Source organism: Anolis carolinensis, chromosome 2, assembly GCF_035594765.1.
Source record: "Anolis carolinensis isolate JA03-04 chromosome 2, rAnoCar3.1.pri, whole genome shotgun sequence".
In the NCBI taxonomy this organism is placed as follows: Eukaryota; Metazoa; Chordata; class Lepidosauria; order Squamata; family Dactyloidae; genus Anolis; species Anolis carolinensis.
Genome location: NC_085842.1, coordinates 112321355 through 112348101, shown reverse-complemented (window position 1 = coordinate 112348101; position 26747 = coordinate 112321355). Strand labels below are relative to the sequence as shown.

Here is a 26747-nt window from a genome sequence, read left to right as displayed (position 1 = left end):
TTGGCCCAGCTGGATGTAGTCGAGGTGGTTGAGGTCTACATGTCTCCTGTTATGGCGCGAAGAACCAATGCTTATCTAGTTAACTTTATCAATCACTTATTCACAGCCTTCTTCACTGACATGCCTCTTTCAGAAATACATACCGCCTAGACTGTTCCTGATAATGCCATCAGATATTGCAGATGAGAATCTTTTGCACCTGTGGAGGCGGGCTTTTGCAGAAGAGCACTACTGCCACTTCTTCCGTTTTTCTGCCAGTTTTTCACCACACATCCTCTTAATTTAGGTTAGCTTGTACATATCCCATGATTAGATTCCTCCTCAATGAACAGAGAGTGGAAAGTTATGATCCCTTCTGGTTTAGTCTGGTGGAGGCATCCAAGCCACATCCTGATTCACATGTGGTCTAGTCTGAAGTCTTAGCTTTCGCAGCATCTGTCCTATTGCACCTGGAGCTAAGCCCAATAAAAGATCAAACTCTCTGTCCTGTTGCCATCCCTACAGGTTATACTTGCTTCCATGCTTGGTCCTGGGGTGGTACATGGTAGAAGTGGAATGTATGAGGAACCATGCAGTTCACCCCATTTCCTTTTAATGAATACCATTATTAATAGAGGTGGTCAAGTGTACTAACAGTTTAGGTGACATGAACTGTAAAGGTCTGGGGTCTCTTTTGCTCTGTCAGTGCACACTACACATAGCACTTACACCAGGAGCATATGAAAAGTTTGGCTGTTCATAATTTTGCCTGACAACTCCCATTATTCCCTCTCAGTATTGTTAGAAGTGAGGTATTGTAGAAATTGTAGTAGAGGGCCACCTCTGACTTCCCTAATACAGTTGTAGAAGGTATAAATGTTAATAAGTCCATTTTGTGAGGGTTAGCCGCTTTCACTTTTAGAATAATTGATCTTTGCTATCTGTAGGTCTGCTGAAAATATAGTAGAGAAACTTTCACGTGCTTCCACCCAGTGAATTAGATTTGTTTCCAGCATGGGCTGGGTCCTAGCTCACTGTTTCTTTTTGTTTGAACTGAGATTTAGAAACCTAGTCCTACCTCATATACTAACAGAATTCAATGACACAATTTTGAAATCCTAAAAAGCATCCCTTTAGGGCGATGGGTAGTGGATGGGAAGATATTTGAAGTCAGATGAATAGCCTTATCCAAAACCAAATCAAGTTTGCTTTATCAAGTCAGATTATCTATGCCCATGCTTAGGGGCCCTCACTGGCACAGCGGGTTAAACCTCTGAGCTGCTCAACTTACTGACCAAAAGGTCAGTGGTTTGAATCCAGGGAGCAGAGTGAGCTCCTGCTGTTAACCCCAGCTTCTGCCAACCTAGCAGTTCGAAAACATGCAAGTGTGAGTAGATCGATAGGTATCGCTCCAGCGGGAAGATAACAGTGTTCCATGTAGTCATGCCAACCACATGATCTTGGAGTTGTCTACAGACAACGCTGGCTCTTCAGCTTAGGAGATAAGCACCAACCCCCAGAGTCGGACACGACTTAGACTTAATGTCAGGGGGAAACCTTTACCTTTTTATGCCTATGCTTAACCTGTTTCTCTCTGTCCATGTGCCAAGAACATGGGAGGGCTCTAGATATTCTTGATCCATAGCCAGCACAGAATTCCCCTCAACCTCTTTTTTTTCTTCTTTTTTTTCTGTCCCCTGAGGTCAGGAAAACACTGACTGAATCCTCATGGAAGCTTGATATTGGAAGCCTTCCCCTCTGGATGTGGATGTTACTCTTTACTCTTAGGTCCCTTCTATGCTGCCATATTAAATGTAGATTATCTGCTTTGAAGTGGATTATATGGTAGTGTAGACTCATATAATCGAGTTCAAAGCAGATAATCTAGTTTATCTGATTTGATTATCTGGATTATGTGGCAGTGTAGAAGGGGCCATAGAGGGGGAAATTTGAAATTTCCTGTAATTCCTCAGTTGACCTCTCATGATAACCTCAAGGTAGCACCTGAAGAAGCTTATTAGTTAAATGGAATTGAGTGTATTTGCTTGGCTAAAGCCACTTGTTTATTCTGTAAAACATATTTTTGTTGTCTCACCTTTGTAATCCTCTTCCTTCTAGGGTGAAGCTATGATCTATATGGAGCCAGAAAAACAAGTCATGTCAAGATCTGCTGATGAGTGTGTGGTGGCTCTTTGTGATCAATGGTGAGTTGGGAATCAACATACAGCTACGTTAGTTGCACGTTTCCCACTTTGCTGTAACTGTTTTCCCCTGACTTTAGGTACTTGGATTATGGTGAAGAAACATGGAAGAAACAGACTCATGAATGCCTGAAAAATCTTGAAACGTAAGTTATGGGGAGCAAGAACAGAAAAACCATGGATTAAAATAGAGCCAGGGGACACAGTAAAGATGAATGCTCTTTTCTTTTCAGATTTTGTGAAGAGACAAGAAGAAATTTTGAAGCTACTCTAGACTGGCTGCAGGAACATGCATGTTCAAGAACATATGGATTAGGTAGGAAGAGCATGCAATGTTGTTCAGGAGTACTACTGTTTGATATGACTCATTTCGTTTTTAAAAAATCTGCAATATACTGTATAATGACATATAGTAAGACAATGGATGCAGCAAAGTGAGCCATATGATGTCAGATCATGATGTTGCTCAGTTTTTCATCTACAGATTCCCAGCTCTTAAATGGAAGTGCAGATTCATTACTGATCAGGACATTATTAGTTCAACTTCCTGTAGAAACCAATCATGTTCCTTTCAGGTTTCCCTTCAGAGCAGCCTCACCTTCCAACATAGTGATTTTCAGATGATGCCTGGTGAACCATCTTAATCTGAAATGTAGAAAGTATTATACTTATTACTGATAACTAAGGCATTCAATAACTATCATCCCAATAATTGCTGTTTTAATTTCCCCACCCATGTCCCCACCTTGGTTAGCCTAGAAACCTAGACTGCTAATTCACAATTAACATACTTTGTCATCTTCTAGGTACTCGTTTGCCTTGGGATGAGCAGTGGCTGATAGAATCTCTCTCTGATTCAACTATCTACATGGCCTTCTATACAGTGGCTCATCTCCTACAAGGGGGCAATCTCCGTGGACAAGGAGAGTCTCCAATGAGGATCAGGTAAGAAGGAAGGGGAAGGAATTCTTATCATCATTGTAACCACTTTCTGTTGATTTAGTTAGCATAGTGGATGCAGATCTTCACATATGTTGGATCTCTGTTAATAGACACTTTTCAGGACACCTGTAAATCTAACCACTTTCTGGAAAAGATAGTCATCAGAATTAGCCCTTATTTTTTACTGTTACGTGTACTTTTGATTTCCCAGGAAGTGAATAAAGTGATTGAGAATTGGGGCAGATGGTTTATTGCGTCCCCCCCTTTCATCTGCCATAAATAAATTAGTAGTCACCATCAGCTGTCTTGTAAACAAGGCGGGGCCTAGAGAGCCGCTGGCGGAGGATTCAAAGAGCATCCACGGGCTAGAGCCTCTCTTAAGGCCTACTCCGCGGCAATGCGTGCAGCCAGAAAGTCCTTCTCGACCTGGAGAGTTGTTTCGGGTGGTCAGGGAGTTTCTCCATCCCCTTGAGGGGGAGGGGCCCCCTGATCACCTGACAACCCGATGTGGTGTGTTCGCACATCACTTTGCAGATAAAGTCACTCGAATGCGCTCCGACTTAGATGCCGATGTTAATGCAGTACCAGAGGATGTAACCAAGGCACCTGTCTGTCAGGTCTTCTTGGATTCGTTTCGACTTGTTCAGCCTGATGACGTTGACAAGGTTCTTGGTGCGTGAGGTCGACCACTTGTGTCTTGGACCCTTGCCCAACTTGGCTTATCAAATTGGTCAGTGGGGGGTTGGCTGATTGGTTCACGAGAATCATCAATGCCTCTCTTCAACAAGGGCATCTACCATCCTGCCTCAACAAACCAATTGTAAAGCCTATATTGAAGAAGGCAAATTTGGATTCGTCTCTATTAAACAAATACCGACCAATCTCCAACCTCCCATTTTTGGGCAAGGTCTTGGAGAGGGTGATCGCCTCCCAGCTCCAGGAATTCTTGTTTGAGACCATTTATCTAGATTTGTCACAGTCTGGTTTCAGGCCTGGTCATGGGACTGAGATGGCTTTGGTTGCCTTGGTGGATGACCTCCGCAGAGAACTAGATAGGGGGAGTGCATGCCTACTGGTTCTCTTGGACATTTCAGCGGTGTTCGATACCATCGACCATGGTATCCTTCTGGAGGCTCTCAGGAATGGGTCTTGGGGGCATTGCTTTGCAGTGGCTCCGCTCCTTCCTGAGGGATCACACCCAGTTGGTGAAGCTGGGGGATACCTGCTCGGACCCTTGGCCTTTGACCTGTCGGGTCATGCAAGGTTCCATTCTATCCCCCATGCTTTTTAACATCTACATGAAACTGCTGGGTGAGGTCATCCAGAGTTTTGGGGTGCGGTGCGATCTCTACGCAAATGACACCCAACTCTATTACTCTTTTCCACCGAACTCCAAGGAAGCCGCCCAGATCCTAAACCCCAGTGCCTGACAGCTGTGATGAACTGGATGAGGGCTAACAAGTTGAAGCTTAATCCAGACAAGAAAGAGGCCCTCCTGGTCAATCATGGGACCAATCGGGGTATTGGGTGGCAACCTGTGCTCAACAGGGTTGCACTCCTCCTGAGAACGCAGGTACGCAATCTGGGGGTCCTTCTGGACTCATCGCTGACGCTTGAGGCTCAGGTGGCCAGGAGCGCCTTTGCACAATCAAAACTCGTGCACCAGCTGCGACCATACCTCGAGAAGTCTGACTTGGCCATGGTGGTCCATGCCTTGGTTACATCCAGATTGGATTACTACAGTGCTCTCTACGTAGGGCTGCCCATGAAGATGGTCCGGAAACTCCAACTTGTTCAAAAGGTCAGCAGCCAGGTTTCTAACCAGAGCTGGTTATAGGGAGCATACAATGCCCCTATTAAAGCAGCTCCACTGGCTTCCGATAAACTGCCGGGCCCAATTCAAGGTTCAGGTATTGACCTATAAAGCCCTATACGGCTTGGGCCCTGCCTATCTCCGTGATCGCATCTTACCCTATGAACCGCCGCGGGCCCTGAGATCATCCGGGGAGGCCCTCCTCTCGCTCCCACCTTCGTCCCAAGCACGACTGGTGAGGACAAGGGAGCGGGCCTTCTCGGTAGTGGCCTCCCGGCTCTGGAATCTCCTGCCGAAGGAGATTAGGCAAGCCCCTACTCTGTCGTCCTTTCGCAAGGAGTTGAAAACCTGGTTTCAGTGGGTCTTTGAATAATTTTCTCAGGTGTACTGCCGACCCCTGGCCCGTAAACATTCTGAACAAGGATCATCTATCCCTAATAACAGTCCATGTCAACCCATCTGATTATGTATTCTTGTTCCTTCTGGTTATTGTGATTGTTTCTTATGGTCTTCACTGTTTTACGAGTTGTATAGGTCTTTAATTTTGTTTAATAATGAGTGTATTGTGTTGCTTGTAATGTATGCTTCTGTTTTTATGCTTGTAAACCGCCCTGAGTCCCTTTGGGGAGAGAGGGCGGTATATAAATTCTCTTTCTCATGAGTCATTTTTGATAATAACTCAAAGTATAGTATTAGCCTATTTATGGTCCACTACAGTTTGCAATTAATGGATTGGCCAGAAGAAGGTGGGGCAATGTTCTCTTTGGCTGAAACTGCTCAAGAAAGTTTTAGAAACTTTAAGAATATTTCATTTCTACCTATCCTTTCAAGCTGAAAAGAAATGAAAGCCCAGATGATTGGTTCAGAATAAGATGTTTTTCATATGGTGAATTTTCTTTTAAAGACAGCCACAGTATGCCTGAGGAGTCTTTCTTCTGAACCCTTAATTGAGCTGGCTAGTAGTTGTCTTAATTTTCACACTTAAAAAAAAGACTGGAATAAAAATAATTTAGTTTGACATCAACTGTTCTGTTTTACTCCCCTCTTGCCGCTTCTCCAGTCAACAGTGTTGAAGAAATATTTCTATGAACTGTTATGTTGCATTTGATGTCTTAATTCAGAAGTGATGATTGAATTTCTAAAGAGAAGTAGAAAATGAATTAAGGTGATTGAAGCAACATATCAAAGGCTGCCTGTGCAACTGATATCAAGAAAAGACTACATAATGAACCACCCTCAACTTAATGTATGAATCTTAATTTTGAATCAAATTAATTACCATTTGTACCTTTCCACTTGCATTATACTTGCTGTTTGTGCTGCCCAAGCCATTTTCAAAGAAAGAGACATACTGGCACACACAAAGAAGCTGTGGAAAATTGGGATGGTGACTTTAGATTCCCTATGGTAGGTGGTAGATAAAGGCATTAAGCATTAGTTTTGCAATAAGCCAGATTCAAAACACAAGTGAGGGTAGTTTGTATCTCTATTCCTTCCATGCAGTGTGCACAGATGTATATTTGAGATTTACTACTGGTGAAATGTTAATCAGTTATGTCTGTTTTGGAGAAATCATGGGAGCACCTTGTCTATTTCACGCTATTGTTGTCTGCAGTAACTTAGTAATGTTAAGGTTCATTTATCACAAACATTTAGATAAATTTAGAGTCAGCCTTACTATGTTACATTAGTTATGTGTGTCATGAGAATTGATAATATTGCTTGAAAAAATATCAAGATACTCAGAGTATCTAAAATGATCAGTTGATGAGAAGGAAAAAGATCACTTCCTACATTTATGCATGAAATAAAAGTGGTACATATGATTTAATTGATCAAACGAGTTCCCTGTCCCTGCTTAGCAGTGTGTGCTTGCTAGCGTAACAGAATTTTAAGGGTAACGTTTACTGTTTCCTCATTGTAATTTTTCCCCCCATAATATCTGTAGGGCAAACCAGATGTCGAAAGAGGTGTGGGACTACATCTTCTTTAAGACAGCTCCATTCCCTGCAACAAAAATCCCCAAAGCAGTTTTGGATAAACTGAAGCAGGAATTTGAATTTTGGTATCCAGTGGACCTACGTGCTTCTGGCAAAGACCTTGTCCCAAATCACTTGTCATACTATCTTTATAACCATGTAGCCATGTGGCCAAATCAAAGGTTGGTCTGAACTAATACTAGGTCCTTCTAAATATATATCTTCTATTTCATGAGTTCTCTCCATGGCAAGGCTATTTTTAAGTTTAGCAAACATAGAAATGAGCAGGATAGTGTGAAACTTAATTGCTTCTCTAGATCCTCTATGTATCAGTTATGGATTAAATTAATACCACTAGTTTATTAAACAGTTGGCATCTAATAACTAAACCATATTTGGTCATTCTCTAGATTTGCTAAGACTTTGAGACATTAGGAACTCCTGTCACCTCACCTTTGTCTTGTACTCGCAAACGATTGTGTGTCACACTACACATCACTCACAGTTTTAAAATTGTAGAAGGAGTTCTTGTCCTAGTGGCTTGTCAACTTACCTGGGAGTCTTGGGAGAAGGCATTCCTACCAAGGGATTTCCAACTCCATTTACTATAATCATTTGAGGTTCAGTTTGAGCAACGTGTCTTTTGTCATATTGATGCCTTAAGATGCCCACTAGTATACTTTATCTCTTTCATTCCCCCTGAACCCTTTCCCCAGACAAATTGGGTTTAGTAACTGACTAATCTTGCCCTGTTGAAACACGTGGAAGTCGTGGTAGGATTCCGACAAATGTAGCTCTTGCATTCTGTTGGGTCTGTTAATATTGTATTCCATTGACGTAAATGTAGATTGTAATTGTGGATTTTAAAAAAAATATCTTAATATATATTTGGGGTTTTAGCGGAGAACTACTTGTTTAGCAGCCACTACCTGTCTTGAGGAATGTGGTCACATCTTTGTGGCTATCCTTCTTGGAAGGCCTATTATAAAGTGTGCTCTTGTCTTAACTAAACATTAGATTGTTGTTTAAAGTTAACTGATAATGAACATCTTTTTGCATTTCAATTCAGAGAGAAATGGCCTGTCTCTGTGAGAGCAAATGGGCATCTCCTCCTGAATTCAGAGAAGGTACTCTATTTTATTTGGCTGACATTTATTTGTAGACTCAGGAGTGACAGAACAAATCCCTGTTTGAGAAATCAGGCCTTCCAGTGCACATTGTTTTTAGAACATTTATTCAGCAGATACCCAACTGCTTTTCTATTTGTCTAACCATCCAAGCAGAAACTATGCACTGTCTTATCTAATAATATATGTTTCTTAGTTGTCCTCTATAATATCTGAATTTCATTTTTCATGTTTTTAAAAAACACTTGTTTATTCCAAAGCTATTTGGTTTTGCCTTGCATCGTCAATAGAAATTTCTGCAGGTCCTGGACAAGCATTGTGGTATTATGAACTTTACCTGGACCACTAAGATTGAGGATTGTTTAGCAGGCATTTTTCTTTGAACATTAGAGCTGTTTTTTAGAACCCAACCGTAGAACTCTTACTACTTCCATTTTGTTTTGTTCTTTTTCCAAACTGGGCATATTCACAAATACAGAATCAGTCCACAATGTTAATGATAAATAAAACAAAGTTTCCCTCATAAATAGAATTAAATCTGATCAGAGTGTGTGGAGGTGGAGGGAGTTATGTATCTTGGTAGGCCCTTTTAGTAGAATTGATTTGCGTTATGGTTCTAACCCATAAACTATGCTTTCATTTTGTCTGTCTTTGATTCTTCCTTCGTTGCAGATGTCTAAATCTACAGGAAATTTTCTCACTTTGAGCGAAGCTGTGCAGAAATTTTCTGCTGATGGTAAGAATGCATCATTCAAACAGTTCTTCCTATTTCCTCTCTGGAAAATGGGAGCTCTTGTTGATCAGTCTTGGAGAGCTTATATTACATCCTGTTTTGAAGCAGGTGGTTTGTGTAAAGTCCTGGGCAAGAACATGGCAAGGAGGGAGCTCCTACTCATATTATCCAGACCAAAATGTAAATACAGAGTTATTTCCCACTTTTCCCCATAATCTTTCCAGAAAGTTGTCTTGTACCCTGGGGCAAAGCTTGAGGACTTCAGAATATTTCTCTTTGCTCTTGCTCCAAACATTTCTTATACCCTTTCCCAAAGAAGATCACTTTAATAGTAGTTCTATCCCATCACATAACTTATGCTGGGAATTCGGTTTTACAGAATCATGGAATTGGAAGAGACTACAAAGATCACCTGCCAACTTTTTTTTTGCTCTCTTTCTATATGGCAGCTTATGGTCTGTGGCTTCAGATACTAAATCCTGTCTCCCTTCAGGCATGCGGCTGGCACTGGCAGATGCAGGTGATACCGTTGAAGATGCAAACTTTATGGAAACTATGGCAGATGCTGGCATCCTCCGTCTGTACACCTGGGTGGAGTGGGTGAAGGAGATGCTTGCAAACTGGGACAGTTTAAGAAGTGGGCCAGCTGACACCTTCAATGACAGGGTCTTTTTCAGGTACTATCTAAAAGCAGCAACTGTTTTAATTACTGTATTAAAAGAAGAAAATAACTTCAGGTTCTCCCACACACATGTTCCATGATCCTGTTACATCACAGATGTTTGCACCTTAATCCTTGTCATTGTTCTGGTCTAACTCTAGCATTGTCTCCTCCTCTTCTTTTTCATCTTCCCACGCATCCAGTGAAATTAATGCAGGCATAATGAAGACAGAGCAGAATTATGAGAAGATGATGTTTAAGGAAGCTCTTAAAACTGGTTTCTTTGAATTTCAGGTAGGCTGCTTAATTTCAGAGCACATAATCTTAAAAATTCAGTTTTGCCTTTTAGACCGAAGGCTGTCAACAGAAATTGCATCATACCTAAACCATGCAAAAATAGCACAATAAAGCGTCCATACTTTTAAAAAATGTTGCTGGTGTTGCTCTTTCTATTGAACTTCATATGCCTGGAAGTTAAGATGGAGAGATAAGGATATATAGAAAAATGTATCAGCTGCCATCTATGTGTTAGGCTTAGTGTTATCTACTCTGACTGTCAGTAAGTTTAGAGAGATGGAAATCGGTGCTCTAAAAGAGCCCAGTGTGACCTTCAGGAGATGTGTCATTTTTTTCTGTTTTTGCAGCCCTTCTAGAGTACCTGTGAGACTCCAGCAGTGCCAGTTTCACCATTAAATAGGTTACATTCCCCCAACATACTATTTACATTCTTTTTTAAAATCAAAACAGCTTTAGGTCCAGTTTTATTTCTTAACATTTTGATTAGTCATTGCAGCTCTTGAAGGTTTCTGGAGCAGAGTATTTGCCTCCAGGCATGCTAGGGTCACCCACTACTGGCCTAAAACCTTCTGCAGTGTCAAGCAAAAAATGGTTTTGTTTTCTCCTGCTGCTTTAATGGGGAATGCCAGCAAGGGAGCCCAGAATTTTATCATAATTCATATTATAAACTATGACCCATCCCATAATGGCCTCCCTGCTTTCATTACATATTTACACATACTTGGTATGGTGCTAAATGGGAAAATATATAAGTAGATTATGTCTGCTATCAGTAATCTTCCCCAGGCATTTTCTTTCCCTAGGACACAATTTCCACTTTGGCAGTCGGAGTTAACAGAAAAGACACAGAGCAAATAATTTAAGAAAAAAAACTGTTTCCTTTGTCTGCTCCCCCCTTCCTTTAAGGTCCCCTTGGGGATAAAGAGCAGGTCAAAATAATTTATTATTATTATTATTATTATTATTATTATTATTATTATTATTATTATTATTAAACAAATTGAACTTTTCTCTAAGATGAATGGGTCAAAAATGTATTCATCCTGCTATTAAAGGATCAAAATAGTTTGTCCATAAGGTGTCAGCAGCTCTCCATAGTACTAGCAGCAGCATATTGTTTTGCTCTGGCTGTGTTACCCAACTGACTTTCAGGTGTATGGTTCCACTGGCTAAACCGTGTGCATAATAACTGATTATATTTATTGCCTTACTACTTAATGGGAGCCTTTTATGTGGGCCATTCAGAATGATAGTGCCTAATATACAGTTACAGTTATCCTTGACTTTTATGTCTGTTCCGATAGATGTCTCTTTTAAGAGCCATAATAATATAAAGCTATATAATGTCCAACTGGCAGGATTGCATTTGATATCAATTCCAGCTCTGTGTATGTATGTATATGTATATATGGCCTTTTAAATAATCTGTTATAGGATTATAAGTGGTTTATATTTTGAGGATGGATTTGAACAATGAAATTGTATTTTAAGCAGTGCTCTTCCATGACAACTAGGAATGCCTTAATAGTGCTTGTGTTGGCTGTCTTTTCAGGCTGCAAAAGACAAATACCGCGAGCTGGCAATTGAAGGAATGCACAGGGATTTGGTACTTCAGTTTATTGAATCTCAGACACTCCTGTTGGCTCCCGTCTGCCCTCATATGTGTGAACATGTTTGGGCATTGTTAGGCAAGGTACGGCCGTGTATGTCACTGGTGCGATGCCTGTGCATTTGTAGATGGAGGACCTACACGTTGTAGGGGTCTGGGGAGGAAAATGGTGTTGCAGAACAGTCCCTCCCCCCCCCCCCCCAAATCTTTAATCTTAATGTCTGCTTTCAACCCAAATGTAAAGACTGACTCCATAATGAAAGCTTCCTGGCCTGTGCCTGGCCCTGTGGATGAAATATTGATCCGCTCGTCCCAGTACCTCACAGAGGCAGCCCACGATCTCCGTCTGCGCCTCAAAAACTACATGGCACCAGCTAAGGGAAAGGTTGGTGTCAATGACCCTATCTCTCTACTGAATTTTTAAAACATTGATACCTTCTTCTAAAGAGAGACCTTTCATGTTTTCTAGAAGAGCAACAAAGAAGTACCTCAGAAGCCGTCCCATTGTACCATTTATGTGGCCAAGAACTATCCACCGTGGCAGCACATAACACTGTCTGTTCTGCGCAGACATTATCAGGTGATTTTCCTACATGCAATTTATCCATTGTAGATTGGCTAAAATATTTATAGCTTTCCCTTTCAGCAAATGAACTGTGTAGAGGTTCACCTCCAAATAACAACTACATTAAAAACCAGTACAGAATAACACCAAATCAATAAAGCTGGTAAGAAAAAGCAAAAATGCCTGTTATCTCCTAACATCCTGTTTTGTTTTATTATTCACCCTCTAGTTGCCTGCTTTCTAGCACCCTTTGCAACCCGACATCAGATATAAAACTAACTTGTCATCAGGTTCATTGACCAAGAGGAGAAATATGTTTTTTTCTTTTCTTTAATAGGTTTGTGCAGGAATTGCAGCGTGCATTATCAATTTTCCTGCATGATTTCATTTCCAGTGACAATTTGGAAATAGAATGTGGCCTCAGTTTATTATTAATCCTCTGCTCAAGTAGGGCTCAGTAAACTGTTTTTTTCAGCCCCAGTTGTGCAGCAGAATTGCTGGCTTTTGTCAGGCTAGGACAGCTTGCCTTACTTATTAGGCAAGCAACCTTAACACTTTACACTAGTCTTATGATAGTATGATAATTCTTTGGCTTAGTAGGATGTTCCTTAGTGCAGAAATACATTTGTCTGTCTTATAACTAGCCCACTGCAAAAGAATAAATAAATTTGGATTTATTCGAAGAAGTCCCCTGAATTTTGGAGCTGCTGGAACTGATCTTTTAACTGTTGTTGCCCAGGAACAATAGAGCTGTTTGACTGGAACAGCTGAATGTGGGACTTGATTTGTGGACTCACTGTGTATTTTCCAACTATAGCAGTGCAGTTAAATTAATTTCCTTTTAATTGGAAACAAGCTTGTCTTTGTAATTTGGTGCTCATTGTCATCAATTGAAATTGGAGAGAGAAAATCTGGATTTTATTACCCGAACTGAATGAGCAGTAGGTTCCCATATATTTTTGGAATCCTGTCAAAGGAAGTTTCATGAGCATGTGAACATAAACACTTTAATTGTAAGTATAAATGGTGAGTCTTGGGAAAAAATATGAGGATACGTATTTATGGAAGGGATGAGCAAAGTATGACCCCTAGGCTCTGGAGCGTGCCTCCCTGAAAAGTAAAGAGACACCCTCCCTGCACTTTAAACCACTCATAATACTTGCTGCACCTTGGCATCCAATGAGTCTCCGTCTGATGTTCTGCAAAGGCTCACCCCCCTCACTCATTCCTGTCCTAATTTAAAATCTCCTTCGCAACTGCCCTCACCTTTTTCTTCCATCCACCTCACCCATCCCTGTCCTTAACATCTCATCACTCTTGCCAATACTCCATACACCTCCCTTCAGCCCCAGTTTAAAATCTCATTTCATGCAAATGCTCTCACCCATCTTTCTATCTGTCTCACTTAACCCTGTTCCCCCTCCCTCCTTCCACTTTACTTTAGCCTTGATTTAGAATATCATCCCTTTCAAATACTTCCACCCCTCCTTTCATTCACTTCCCTCACTCTGTCTCAGCTTCAAATCTCATCTCTTGCACCCCTTCCTTCCTTCCATCTGCCTCACTCTTGGCCTGCCTTTGTTGGCTTGCAAATGCTTCCGTCCCCCTCTCCACCCACTTTGCTCTGAATCCAATTTAAAATTGCTTCTTCCATCCACCTCATTCAGTCCCTCAAGCTGGTAAACTGAATGGCTAAGATAGAGGGTGGCAGAGTTGCTGCTGAACCAATTTTGAACGTTCAGGATGGAATTTTTCCATAGCCGATTAAGAATTTGTGTTTTGCAGTAGTATTCCTCTATTAACTAATTGAGTTATTGCCAATTTTCATGGTAAAAAGACATGTTATAGCAGAATATAGTGTAGTGCTATTATTTCTTTTTCATGCATTTATTTATTTATTTATTTGCGGCATTTATATTCTGTTCTTCTCATCCCGAAGGGGACTCAGGGTGACTCAAGTTATATGTACATACAATATATTATATTATTAACATAGCACAATGTAAGCATTATATATTACTATATTGTACTATTCCACTATACTTCTATATTATTTGTAATGTTACATGTAATGTATAATATACAATTATAATAGTGTTGTATAATTATTATTGTATTACATTATAGTATTGTCAATATTATATGTATATACAATATAAAATATTACTAGTATAGCATAATATTAGTATTATATATTATTATATTGTATATAATCTACCCTTCTTCTAAATTGCACAGGGTCTCATAGTTGGTTTTCCCTCTTTTATTTTCTCATCAAACCTCTGGCATAGGGTTGCCCCCCCCCCCCCCCCCCCACACACACACACAATTTTACATATCTGGCATATAAGAGAGGGGAAGATGGATCCAGCACTGCTGAGATTGCAGACAAATTACGCTCTGTCTCATGTTAGAGCAAACTGTTTCCTTCCCTCTCCTATTCTGTAGTTCCTGGCCACTAGCTAGGGTAAGGAGTCTTATTGGGTCCTTTGTGAATTGCTGAGCTGTGTTCATTTTGATGGATGACTTTTTGTGAAGGTCTAAAACAATGTTCTGAAACAATTTAAGATAGCCACATGCAGAAAAGTGGGATTTACAAAATAAAATGTGATGCTATTTGTGTTCCTATTCATTAGAGAAGCTTTCTAAAAAGCAGTGCTTACAGATAATTGGAGTCCAAGGAATTCCTGATGGAGATAGATTTCATGCAAATGTATATGTCATATATAAGAATGATAGCCTTAAGGGAGAGGATTACAAAACAAAATTGCTCATTCTGTGACAGAAGGTAAAATGAGGGGTGTTATGTGTTAAATTCTCAAATTAGAACTGTCGTGTCATGTTGTAATTGAAACACCTGTGTCTTCTGTGATAGACCAGTGGAGGGCATCTACCAGACAACAAAATAATCTCCAGTGAACTAAACTCCTTGCCAGAACTGAAGAAGTACATGAAAAGGGTTATGCCTTTCGTTGCTATGATTAAGGTCAGCTTTTCCTCTTTTCTTTTTTCCATCTTTCAATGGGGAAAAATCTGTAACAGTCCTGTTTACTAAATTAATGAAACCCTCTCTTCTCAAGATATCATACAAATGTTTCAATTGAATAACACACACAACTTAAAGAGAACCTCAGTGTATGAAATGTTTTATGAGCTGGAGGGGATTTGGAGTAGGATAATTGCAGAACTCAGGTGGTCTTTGAAGAGGGGTGTCGGGTGGCTGCCATTTGGATGTTTTACGATCATTTTGATAGCTCTGGGTCACTATTCATAAGGATGTTTTTACTGATTGCCAGCATGTCTACAGCTAACCATGCAGAATGATTTATGCAATTCTTCCTGCCTTTAAGAACATAAGAAGTACTTCCTGATAATAGGTTAATGTCTTCCATTAAACGGTCATTATCACACAATTTTAAGCAGTTTCCTAGTTGACTGTCTACTCTTGTGTTCCTAATAGAAAAATGATTTGAATTTAAACATTAACTGGTCTGACAGGTCATAGTGGTAAGTAATAGTGTCTGAAGGTCCAGAGTGTGGAAATGTTAAGACTATCTCCCAGAAAAAGCCCAGCTAGAACCACCAGTGACCATACTAGTTGGGGGAGGTAATATTTCCAATGTCTGAATCAGATGAATTCTAAGATTGAGCCCTTCAGAATTCAGGTGAGAATTGTATTGATGTAATAACATTTAACATGGTTGCTAGGAATGAAAAATTCACTTCACTGTCATCAGTGTGAATGATCTTTTTACTCTGAAAGCTGTAGCATAGATTCCCATGCTTGTGCATAGGTTGAGGTCATAATGGCACAGTCATTTATCTCCTGAGAAATGGAACAAGATGTTTTATAACTGGAAGGAATGATTGAATTACTTCTGTCTTTTTGTGGTTTTGCTTAAAAAAGCTGAGTGACTAAGTGTTGATGCAGTATGAATGAGCTAAAAGCACATTGGGCCTGTTAGAAGAATGTAGTTACGATGTCCAAAACAGGTATTTTGTAATAACACTTTCATAATATGTTGTCACTACATCATGGATATAGATAGTAACCTAATGAGAAGATGTTTCACAGAAGAGGAATTTTATTTAGTTAATTGCTGGTAATTTAGAGCATTATACCCTGTCCCTCAACTAAAAAGGCTCCCAGAGTGACTTACAAACTGTGAATTTGACAGTTCCCTGCTCACTGGCTGACAGTATAAAGAAAACACAAGGACAAGGGCGTGGTGTGGCATGGCATGGCAGGATTAAATTCAGCAAATTCTGACTGCTGTTCTCTCCCTCAGAAGCCAAATGAGTAGCAATTAGGCTGGTGCAAGGGCCATTCCCCAGCTGCTAGAATTGAAGACACAGCCTGCTTGGTCATAATTAAGGAGTGCTACAAACTGAGATTAATCCAATGCTTCTGTATAATAGAGTGGGCTGTATGTACCTGCCTCTTCCTCCCTCCCCCTATTACAGCTTCTGAGACACGTCCAGTCCCCACCATCTTCCACCCATTTCTCTATCTATCTATCTATCTATCTATCTATCTATCTATCTATCTATCTATCTATCTAATCAGAACAAGAAACACACTTCTGGAAACCTGCTTGAGTGGTGATTCTTCCCTGAAGCAAACTGCAGAGATGTATCTTCAGTTAAAAAACAAACCAGGCCTAGAAATCAATTTCCAGTTGCTATTAGGTTTGGGGGAACACACATACTAATGTTTGGTGCATGGCAGGGTGTCAGTGGTGGCCTCCCTCACATGTAAGAGTTTCTCTTTCCCGCTGAAGAGAAGACTATGCTGTGAACTTCTGAAAAGTCGAAGAAGGAGCATCCTTCGGTATTTTGTTTTGCTTAGAGATTGCTTAGTCATGTTAGGCTACATAAATCTCAGACATGCTATCTTATGCCAGTTCAGCATTAAGAACTGCCCTTTTTTGCTGAAGCACAACGCTTAAGACAGACGGACGAGGAAGACAGCTGTTACTTAATCTCAGCATCACTGTTTGCTTTCCTTCAGCCAAACTTACTAAATTTCAAAATACTGTTACAATTCATCTGAATTCCATTCTTACCACCTCTGACACACATCTCCTGCCAAACACAGTGCTGAAAGAATATTCTGCTCACTTGAAGTGACAGAGCTCTGTTCCTAGGTTATCCTCCAGACTAGATGGGAAATGTGTGGTTTGTCAGCTATAGGTTTTTTCAGCAATGTTTGTTCAGTGGTCCCTTACTGTTGATTTCCTCCAAGGCTGAGATCCATGTGCCCATGTTTATCCAGTAGCTTTATGTGGCTGGTCAGCAATTCGAAACCTTGTCTCCCAGAATCCATTTGACATTTGAGCTAAAGTACTGCATGATGTTGATTTACTCTTTGCATTGGTCTCTTCACAGAAGTAACTTATAGTCATACATTCTTCAGAGATGATAGAAAGTTCCATGGATTACAAAGGGGTCATGTGGTTTGGACCTCAAGCTAGGTCCTGTGAGCCATCTTGCTATACAGCAGTGGTTCCCAACCTTTGGTTCTCCAGGTGTTTGGGACTTCAGCTCCCACAATTCCTAACAGCTGTAGAACCAAAGGTTGGGAACCACTGCTATAAAGGAAGGAATAAAAGTATCCTCCTAAGTTTGCTTTTTAACAAGTTCTGTGAGACAAAAAAATGCCACAGCTTTGGCGGCCTTCCTGTTCAATGACAGGAGCTGCCATCCTTCTGTAAAATGTAATGGCTCTGCTAGGGACCCATTTCTCATTCTCAGTGAAGTCTGTCAAAACTCTTTTCCACTCAGGTATGCTATTCAGTTTTACAGCAAAGACCCAATTTAAAAAACATGCTTTCCTGACTTTTTTGGCATGACAGGAAAATCTGGAGAAGAAAGGGCCCCGTGTACTTGATTTGGAACTGGAGTTTGATGAGAGAGCTGTCCTCAGAGAGAACATAGTCTATCTAACAAATTCTTTGGAGGTGAGTTTCTATTAAGAATTAAGCATGCTAAAAGTCAGCTGCCTCGATCCTTTATCCCTCCCTCTGATTTATGTTTTTGCTCACAAATATTTACAAATCAAATAGTGTTAAAACTTTCAGAATGGCAGTCCAAGGCTTAGTGGTTGTGTATGGGGCAAGGGATAGAAAGGTTTGTGGGCCATCTCCTTCCAGAGCCATGATGGTCTACTCTTCTGTGGCAGCCTGAATATTGGAAGTATTCTAAACTGGACATGGATAGTTAGTACAGTAGAGTCTCACTTATCCAAGCTAAACGGGCCGGCAGAACCTTGGATAAGCGAATATCTTGGATAATAAGGAGGGATTAAGGAAAAGGCTATTAAACATAAAATTAGGTTATGATTTTACAAATTAAGCACCAAAACATCATGTTATACAACAAATTTCACAGAAAAAGTAGTTCAATACACAGTAATGTTATGTTGTAATTACTGTATTTATGAATTTAGCACCAAAATATTATGATATATTGAAAACATTGACTACAAAAATGTATTGGATAATCCAGAACCTTGGATAAGCGAGTCTTGGATAAGTGAGACTCTACTGTATCTCTGATCAGATGCTTTGTGCCCTTTTATAACTTGCTCATTTTTTGTAGAGAGTTTGGTCTGTAATACCAAACAGATGGGTTTTACAGTCTTTGTTGCCATGATGGCCGTATATTGACAATTGTCCAAGGGCGTAGCAAAGGTTAATATGTATTTAGCAAGGTTTGTTAGGTAGTTTGGCTTTGGCTTAGTAGTTCAAGGCTGAAAATGTCAATGGCTGGGAATAGATTGGGGTGGTAAACACTCCCTTTGGGCTACCTGTTTATATTGTTCTCATAGCTATTGGCATGGTCTCACCAGTGTACTTTGCTTTTCTTCATTTTTGGCTACACTATATAGCCCCTGGGAGTTCATTTTCCAGAGGTCTTGCCCTGAAGAGGGAATGCATTCTAGCACAGAGACCCTATTCAGTGAGCCACAGGGGAGTGTCAGCCATAGGATTGTTTGCGGAGAAATTGTTGCTTTGGAGCCCAAATCTACCACTTGCTTTGAGGGGAAGCTGGACTTTACTATTTAAAGGACTGGAATGTCTCCCTGCTGTAGACCGGCTGCTCCATTATTTAGCACCAAGAACATTTATCCTGTAGTGTATGCTAGTTTGAATGCTTGGTTGATTAGCTACTTTAGTAAAATTTATTTATTCAACAAGATTCTTTCTGCAAATGCAATGATATCTGGCTGTAAGTCAGATCTACTGGCAAAGGCTTAAAGCATATTTAAGTCACAAAGAAAGAATTTGGGCTTGTCCTTAGCACTTCCATCCAGCAGTATGTTTGATCTATGCTACAATAAGGATAATCAAAAATTTGCTGCAAATGAAAAGTTTAATGGATTCTGTCTGACTGTTCTAGTGCTCATTCATTATGTTAACATTTCCTCTCTTTTTCTTTGTAGTTGGAACACATAGAATTGAAGTTTGCTTCAGAGGGAGATGAGAAAATTAAAGAAGACTGCTGTCCTGGAAAACCTTTCTGCACTTTCAGAGTAGAAGCAAGTTTGCATGTTTATTCCCACCCATGTTGTTCTTGTTTTATTCTTGGGAAGAGCCTCAACTGAGACTCTCTCCCCTAGTGCATTCCTTCATTATACTCTGAACAAAACCATGACAGTGTAAGCTCCTCATTTACATGAGAGAAAGTAATTTAAACATTTTACTAGGACTACCAACCCAATCTCCGAATAGAAAACCTAGCTATTGCCCCTTTTGCAGTGAATTCTCAAGATGCAACTTTTCAATATTTTTCCATAGGAATTAGTGTATTATGCCCCTATCTCATTTTCTAAAAGAAAATTCCAAGTGTATTTTTGAAGAAATGAATTTTTTCCCAAAAGAATCTCAAAATCCAAATATTGCTTTAAAATGGCCGACTATTCTTTTAGAGGATGGAGAAAATTGCCCAAACGAGTTGTTCTTGCCTGCAACAACCAAATAAGCCTATATTTACATCAGTGATCTGGACAGATCCATTTCTTGATGTGGATCTTTTCCCCCTTGCTCACCATTTCTTGGTGTGATAGTGGTGTGATTCTGTAATAATACTTTTTATATTGCTTTATGTGGAATTCGCTTTCATCGCCAGAGTCTATGTCTAGAATATTGAACACACCATGTTGTAAAGAGAGGAAAATGCCTACCAGTATTGGCCTTTGTGGGTAGAACTCCAGTCACTCACTGCTTCATTGTCCATATGCAAATATTGTCCATCCTCAATGGAACAGAAGTGTCAAGCCTACATTTGAAAGTCAGTAAGTGAATCAAAAGTAGAATCAGAGAGGTCCGGTTTTACATATCTACTCGGCTGTAAAACTCAGAAGGATATGTGACTTTCCAGATGTGCCAGCAAGAGCTGGTCGGAGTTGCAGCCCAGCAACATCTGGATGGCTTCAAGAGAGGACCCCACCCCCAATTCTGCTGTTGAACCAGCAAACATTCATCATTAGACACAGCCCCACTAGTTCTCCATTTCCTCTGTCAAATTGACTAGTGTACCACATGTTGCTGAATTTCTTCTATCTTTTTATTTTCTTGCAGCCTGGTGTGTCTGTCTTTCTTGTAAATCCCCAACCAGCAAATGGCCACTTTTCTACAAAAATTGAAGTTAGGCAAGGAGATGGTAGAGATGCAATAATCAGGCGTTTGATGAAGATGGACAGAGGAATCAAAGGTAAAAAGGTCACATTTATACTTATGTCAGCTAGACGTTACTGTCATTGCAAGGTGGCTTGTTTCGTTAGGTGATAGTCAAACATTTATTTTCCTGATTTCTTGGAGTCTCCTCTTAATGAATATAACTTATAAGAGAAGAATTAAATAATTCTTTTTGTCTGCAGCATCACTGCAGCAGAATACATTTTACAATCTGTGTCAACCTGAAGGAGCTTATCAAATAAATTTGCAACATAGTACCTCTTGCATGGACCTTACTTTAAAAGTTTCTTCTTCCAACAGAGACCAATTGTATACTTACTGCACTTGTTTCAATAGAAAGTGGCATTTTTATGTAGAAGTTGGCAAGTCGACCTGTTTTACAGCTTCCAGAATTATTTCATATGTCCAGTGGGGGGATAATTGCCTAGCCTCAATCATTGTCTAGCAGTCTCAATGATCTCTTGAAGTCTTGGTAGTGCTTTAATGTATTGACAAGTTTGTCAATATACACTTAAGTGCGTGACAAACATAATTCCAAAAGCTTAAGTAAAACTAGTTTTACATTCTAATGGGAAAAACTTAAAAACCAGAAAGATTTCAAATTAGATTACAATAAAGTTACATTGGTGAGACCCCTGTTTACATTTCTGTCTTTTAAAAAATATAGGGTATATCTGACTAAAAATCTGAAGCAGAACCTAGTATTCACTTTTCATAGAGTCAGTTGAGCTGGTACCTGATAATAGCAATTATTATTTATTTACTTATACATTTATGTGTAATTATGTTTTATTAAATAAATAAAGTGGTATTCATTAGGTACTCCTTGTACTATGTTGATTCAGAATTATATCACCTAATTATTTTCTAATATATTGGTAAAGAAATCGCATTATTTTTGTGCATAGTTTAGTCCCAGTGACATCATCAGGAGCATGACCAGGCCTTACCCCTGTTCGAGCACAAGCAACCTGTTCTTGTTGTTTGTTGAATCAAGTTGGCTTTGATGTATAGCAACCCTATGAGTGAGAGACTTTTAACAACCCTGGTCATCAACTACTCTACTGTCAGGGCAACCATCAGATCAGTAGTTCCCAAACTTTGGTCTTCCAGATATTTTGGACTTCAGCTCCCAGAATTCCTACCTGTTGACCAACCTAGCTAGGGTGTCTGAGAGTTAAAGTCCAAAACATTGGGAGGACGGAAGTTTGAGAACCAGTGCTCTAGATGTCTAGGTGCTCATGAGCTCTGGGAGTTGAAGGCAAAAGGTTGAAAACCACTGGTCTGAAGTAGTGATTGAACAGTGCACCTGCATCTGTAGAAGCAGGGATAAAGCAAGACTGTCACGACCCAGGCGGCAGAGGCACCAATAACCATACACAGAGGCCAGAATCTAACTAATATCTTTATTGAAGGAATATATAAAGTTAATAAAACAAGTATAGAAAATAGTCCAGAATTAGACCCTTCAGGAAAGGTCAGAATTAGTCCAAAAAAGCAATGTCCAATAAGAAATATTAAGGTCCAAAGTTGTAATCCAATAACCGAAACACTCACTTTGCCAAGCAAAGTGAGGGGAGACGACAAGGTCCTTAGTCCATAAAACTTGAGCGTGGCTAGGAAATAACTTGATACTTGAAACAAGGCTTGAACGTGGAACAAGGTAACTAAGAACAAGAACAAGGTCCGTGGAATAACTTGGTAAAATCCGTGAAACAAGGCAAGGATTAGTCCTGGGAAACAAGGCAAAGTCCGTAGGTAAACAAAGGCTGGGAAGCAAGGCGAAGGCTGGATAGCAAGGCAAGGCTTGAGCTGAAGCGAGGCTAGAATCGGAGCGCGCTGTCCAGACACCACTCGCTCCGTAGGCTGACGAATTGACTCCGCGAAGTTGCTACGCGGGCAAAACACCTATATAGAGTCCAACTTTCTCACCAAAGCGGTTCTCTGGGAATCAGAAACGAAAGCTAAACTCTGAGACCAGATGTTAAACTCCTTAAAGATTCTCACGAGAACCAATGTTAATTGGCAACATTCTTAGCTGCTATCCTCGCACTCCTGCGCGAAGCTGAATCCAAACTTCTCTGTTGTTTACAAAACTCCCGGCGCAAGAACACGGGAGAAGTAGGCTCTGGGGTTGTTTGACATACTTCTGGGGCACAACTTTCTTGCAGGTGCAAGGTTTCCAGATCTGCCTGGGAAGGATCTGGCTGAGAGGAATCCAGTTCAGACTGGGAAGGTAAAAAACCCAAGTTTTCATCTTCATCAGGGATTACAATGTCCTGAGCAGGACTACAAGGCCCATGGTTCATCACACTATCCCCCTCCTCAGGGCCCCTCCCAAACTGGGGTCCTCTCCCCGAGGCGCGAGGTCGCGGTTTGGTGGGATAGGTCAGATGGAAGCGACGGGTTAGATCAGGAGCATGGACTGTGGAGGCGTCTTCCCAAGAGCGTTCCTCAGGCCCAAAACCCACCCAGTCAATGAGATATTGTAGGCGGCGGCGATGAAAGCGAGAATCCAAAATGTCCTCAACCTCGAACTCCTCCTCCCCATTCATCAAAACAGGAGGGGGGGCCGGTTGGTCTGTATCAGGACGCACACCATCCGCCGGAAGGAGCAGGGAACGGTGAAACACTGGGTGAATGCGCATTGAACGCGGAAGTTGGAGTTTGAAAGTCACGGGGTTTAATTGCGCCACCACTGGATAGGGGCCAATGAAGCGGGCATCTAACTTCCGGCATGGGCGGTGGGAGGGCAGAAAGCGAGTGGACAGGAAAACCCGATCTCCTACCTTGATTTCGGGGCCCGGCTGGCGGTGTTTGTCAGCGTGGCGTTTATAGTCCTCCTTGGCTTGGTCCAGTTGCTGGAGCAAAAGTTGTTGCACCGCTGTGAGTTCCTGCAGCCAATCCTCTGCTGCGGGAACTTCTGAAGTTTCAATGACAGGGGGAAAGAAACGTGGATGGAAACCGTAGTTTGCAAAGAACGGCGTTTCTTTTGTAGAAGCTTGAACTCCATTATTGTAGGCAAACTCAGACAGTGGTAACAGAGAAGCCCAATTGTCCTGTTGGTAGTTTACATAACAGCGAAGGTACTGCTCCAAAGTGGCATTGGTGCGCTCCGTTTGCCCATCTGTTTGGGGATGATGAGCTGAAGATAAGCGAGAGTCTATGCCCAGTAGTTTTTGTAGTGCCTTCCAAAAACGAGAGGTGAATTGAGATCCACGGTCTGTGACTAAACTCTTGGGCAATCCATGTAGTCTGAAAACATGCTGAAGAAATAGATCCGCAGTTTCTTTGGCCGTGGGGAGGCCTTCGCAGGGAATGAAATGGGCTAACTTGGTGAATAGGTCCACCACCACTAAGATCGTGGTGAATCCACAGGAAGGTGGTAGGTCAGTGATGAAATCCGCGGAAATTATTTCCCATGGGCGAGATGGGGTAGGAAGGGGGTGCAAAAGCCCTGAGGGCTTCTCCCTTCGTATCTTGGAGCGCTGGCATACTGGGCAGGTGTTGACATATTTTTCCACATCCTTGCGGATCTTGGGCCACCAAAAATCTCTTAGGATCAAATGCATGGTTTTAAATAGTCCGAAGTGTCCTGCTGGTTTGCAGTCATGACACAGACGAAGCGCTTTTTCCCTGCCCGGTCCGGGTGGGATATAAACATGATTTCTATAGCAGAGCAGCCCATCTTTAAGCGAAAAGGGAAAATGCAGACCTTGGCGAAGTTGGTCCTGCGCCCAGGCATCTGCTTGCTGACTAGCCCTGATTTCTTGAGCACAGATGGGTCCTGGAGTAGGGGAAGTTGAACCAATGGGACTGGATTTGGTGTTCCCCACTGTGAGCGTGGCAAAGTTCTCAGGTTGTAGCAGTTGGGATTCAAAGGTCTCCTTGCGTCCTGCAGCGTATTCCGGTTTACGTGACAGGGCGTCTGCTTGCTTGGTTTGAGCTGGGGTCACATAATGGATCTGGAAGTTGAAACGTTCAAAGAATAAAGCCCAACGTTGCTGCCTCTGATTTAGTTTGCGGGCAGTTCTTAGATGTTCTAGATTACGATGATCAGTGTGGACTTCAATGGGGAATTTGGCCCCTTCTAGCCAATGTCTCCAAGTTTCAAAGGCTGCCTTTATGGCCAGTAGTTCTTTTTCCCAAATGGTGTAATTCCTCTCTGGTGTGGTTAGTTGACGAGAATAAAAGGCACAGGGGTGGAGGTGATCTCCCACCGGTTGTAAGAGTACAGCCCCAATTGCCACATCAGAGGCGTCCGCTTGCACCACAAAAGGGGTTCCAGGATTTGGGTGCTGTAGAATTGGCTGGGAGGTGAATAGTTTCTTCAGTTGCTGGAACCCTTTCTCTGCTTGATCAGTCCAGCGGAAAGGCTGCTTTCCACGGATGCAGCTAGTGATGGGGTCGGACCAGCGGGCAAAATCTGGAATGAACTTGCGGTAGTAGTTCGCGAACCCCAAGAAACGCTGCACCTCTTTCTTGTTAGTTGGCGCCCGCCATTCCAATACTGCTGAAACTTTGGCTGGATCCATGGAAAGCCCTAGAGGCGAGATGCGGTAGCCAAGGAAATCTACCTCTTGTAGATCAAAAGCGCATTTTTCTAGCTTGGCATAAAGTCCATGATCCCGCAGTCGTTGCAACACCATTTTGACGTGGTTCTCATGTTCTGATTGTGATCTGGAAAACACCAAAAAATCGTCCAGGTAGATTATCAAGAATCTGTCTAGATAGTCCTGAAAAATATCGTTGACAAAATGCTGGAACGTTGCGGGAGCTCCGCATAAACCGAAATTCATAACTCGGGACTCGAATAATCCGAATTTAGTCTGGAAGGCGGTCTTCCACTCGTCCCCTTCTCTGATGCGAACTAGATTATAAGCCCCCCGAAGATCCAGCTTGGTGTAGACCTTGGCTCCTCGAAGTCGGTCCAGTAGATCCGAGATTAAGGGCAGGGGATAGCTGTTCCGCTTGGTGATATTGTTCAATGCTCTGTAGTCCACCACCAAGCGTAATTCCCCTGACTTCTTCTTCACAAACATCACTGGGGAGGCGGCTGGGGATTGAGAGGGTCTGATGAACCCCTTGCGAAGGTTTGTCTCTAAGAATTCCCTGAGAGCTTCTTGCTCTGGTTCAGTCAGGGAGTAGAGATGCCCTCGCGGGATCGGGGCCCCCTCCACCAAGTCAATGGCACAGTCATAAGGTCTATGTGGGGGTAATTTTTCGGCTTCTTTCTCATTGAATACATCCCAATACTCGGAGTACTTCTTTGGCAAGGTGATGATGGGCTCGGAGTCTGTGGCATGGCATACCTTGGCTACGAGGCAATGGTTTTGGCAGTACGGTGAAGCAAACTGCAGTTCTCTGTTGGACCAGGAGATGTTAGGGTCGTGGAGTGTCAGCCATGGAATTCCCAAAATCACAGGGAAATGGGGAACCTCGGTAACAAAGAAGGAAATCTCTTCCATATGTTCCCTTATCCACATCCTGGTGGGTTCCGACCACTGGCTTACGGGGCCCGTCTTGAGGGGACGGCCGTCTATGGCTTGCACCACACGGGCATTCTTGAAATCATGATATTGTAATCCCAGAGAGTCGGCATACTCTCTATCGATGAAATTGTTGGTAGCTCCAGAGTCTATCATGGCGTGGATCATGACGGGTCCCCTTTTTGCTGACCATAATGTGACCACGAGAAGGAACAGGACCCCGGTTGGCGGCTCTTGGATGGATTTTTTGACCGGGTTGGCGAGCCTCTCTACACCCGGTCGTTGGCTTCCCCCGCCGGCTGTGTGCCAGTCGGCTCAGACGCCTTCGATTCCGTGGAGGACGCCGCCGCAAGACGGGCGGCAGGCTTCCCTTTGGCTGGGCACTCTCTGGCGAAGTGGCCCCCGTTCCCGCAGTACCAGCAGAGGTTCAAGCGTTGACGACGGGCCTTCTCGGCGGCATCTAGTCTGGGGCGCACATTGCCCAACTGCATCGGCACCTCCTCGCCTCCTCTGGGGTATGGGGTTGGCGGCGGGGGTCTCCACACCGGACGTGGCTGAACACTGGCGGGAGCGGGGGGTTTTGCCCCGGCTCTACCGCCCTGGCCTCGAACCCATTGTTTCCTGTTGGCAATCATGACTTCAGCCCGTAAACA

At 42.0% G+C, this 26747-nt stretch overlaps 1 protein-coding gene across 3 annotated transcripts in view; it reads left to right on the top strand.

Moving 5' to 3' along the window:
* Positions 1–26747, top strand: part of lars1 (leucyl-tRNA synthetase 1) — a 68591-nt gene that overhangs the window by 34180 nt on the left and 7664 nt on the right. For 2 of the 3 annotated variants that reach the window (XM_003224098.4, XM_062970401.1), the window contains exons 16-31: positions 2098–2183; positions 2261–2326; positions 2414–2496; positions 2987–3125; positions 6884–7096; positions 7984–8041; positions 8714–8777; positions 9268–9451; positions 9639–9729; positions 11285–11425; positions 11586–11726; positions 11811–11921; positions 14782–14892; positions 17762–17866; positions 19351–19446; positions 20489–20621. In XM_003224098.4, the coding sequence (XP_003224146.1) occupies positions 2098–2183; positions 2261–2326; positions 2414–2496; positions 2987–3125; positions 6884–7096; positions 7984–8041; positions 8714–8777; positions 9268–9451; positions 9639–9729; positions 11285–11425; positions 11586–11726; positions 11811–11921; positions 14782–14892; positions 17762–17866; positions 19351–19446; positions 20489–20621 (1822 nt within the window). The remainder of the gene's footprint in view (positions 1–2097; positions 2184–2260; positions 2327–2413; positions 2497–2986; positions 3126–6883; positions 7097–7983; positions 8042–8713; positions 8778–9267; positions 9452–9638; positions 9730–11284; positions 11426–11585; positions 11727–11810; positions 11922–14781; positions 14893–17761; positions 17867–19350; positions 19447–20488; positions 20622–26747) is intronic. The other variant, XM_062970402.1, reaches the window with a different exon arrangement.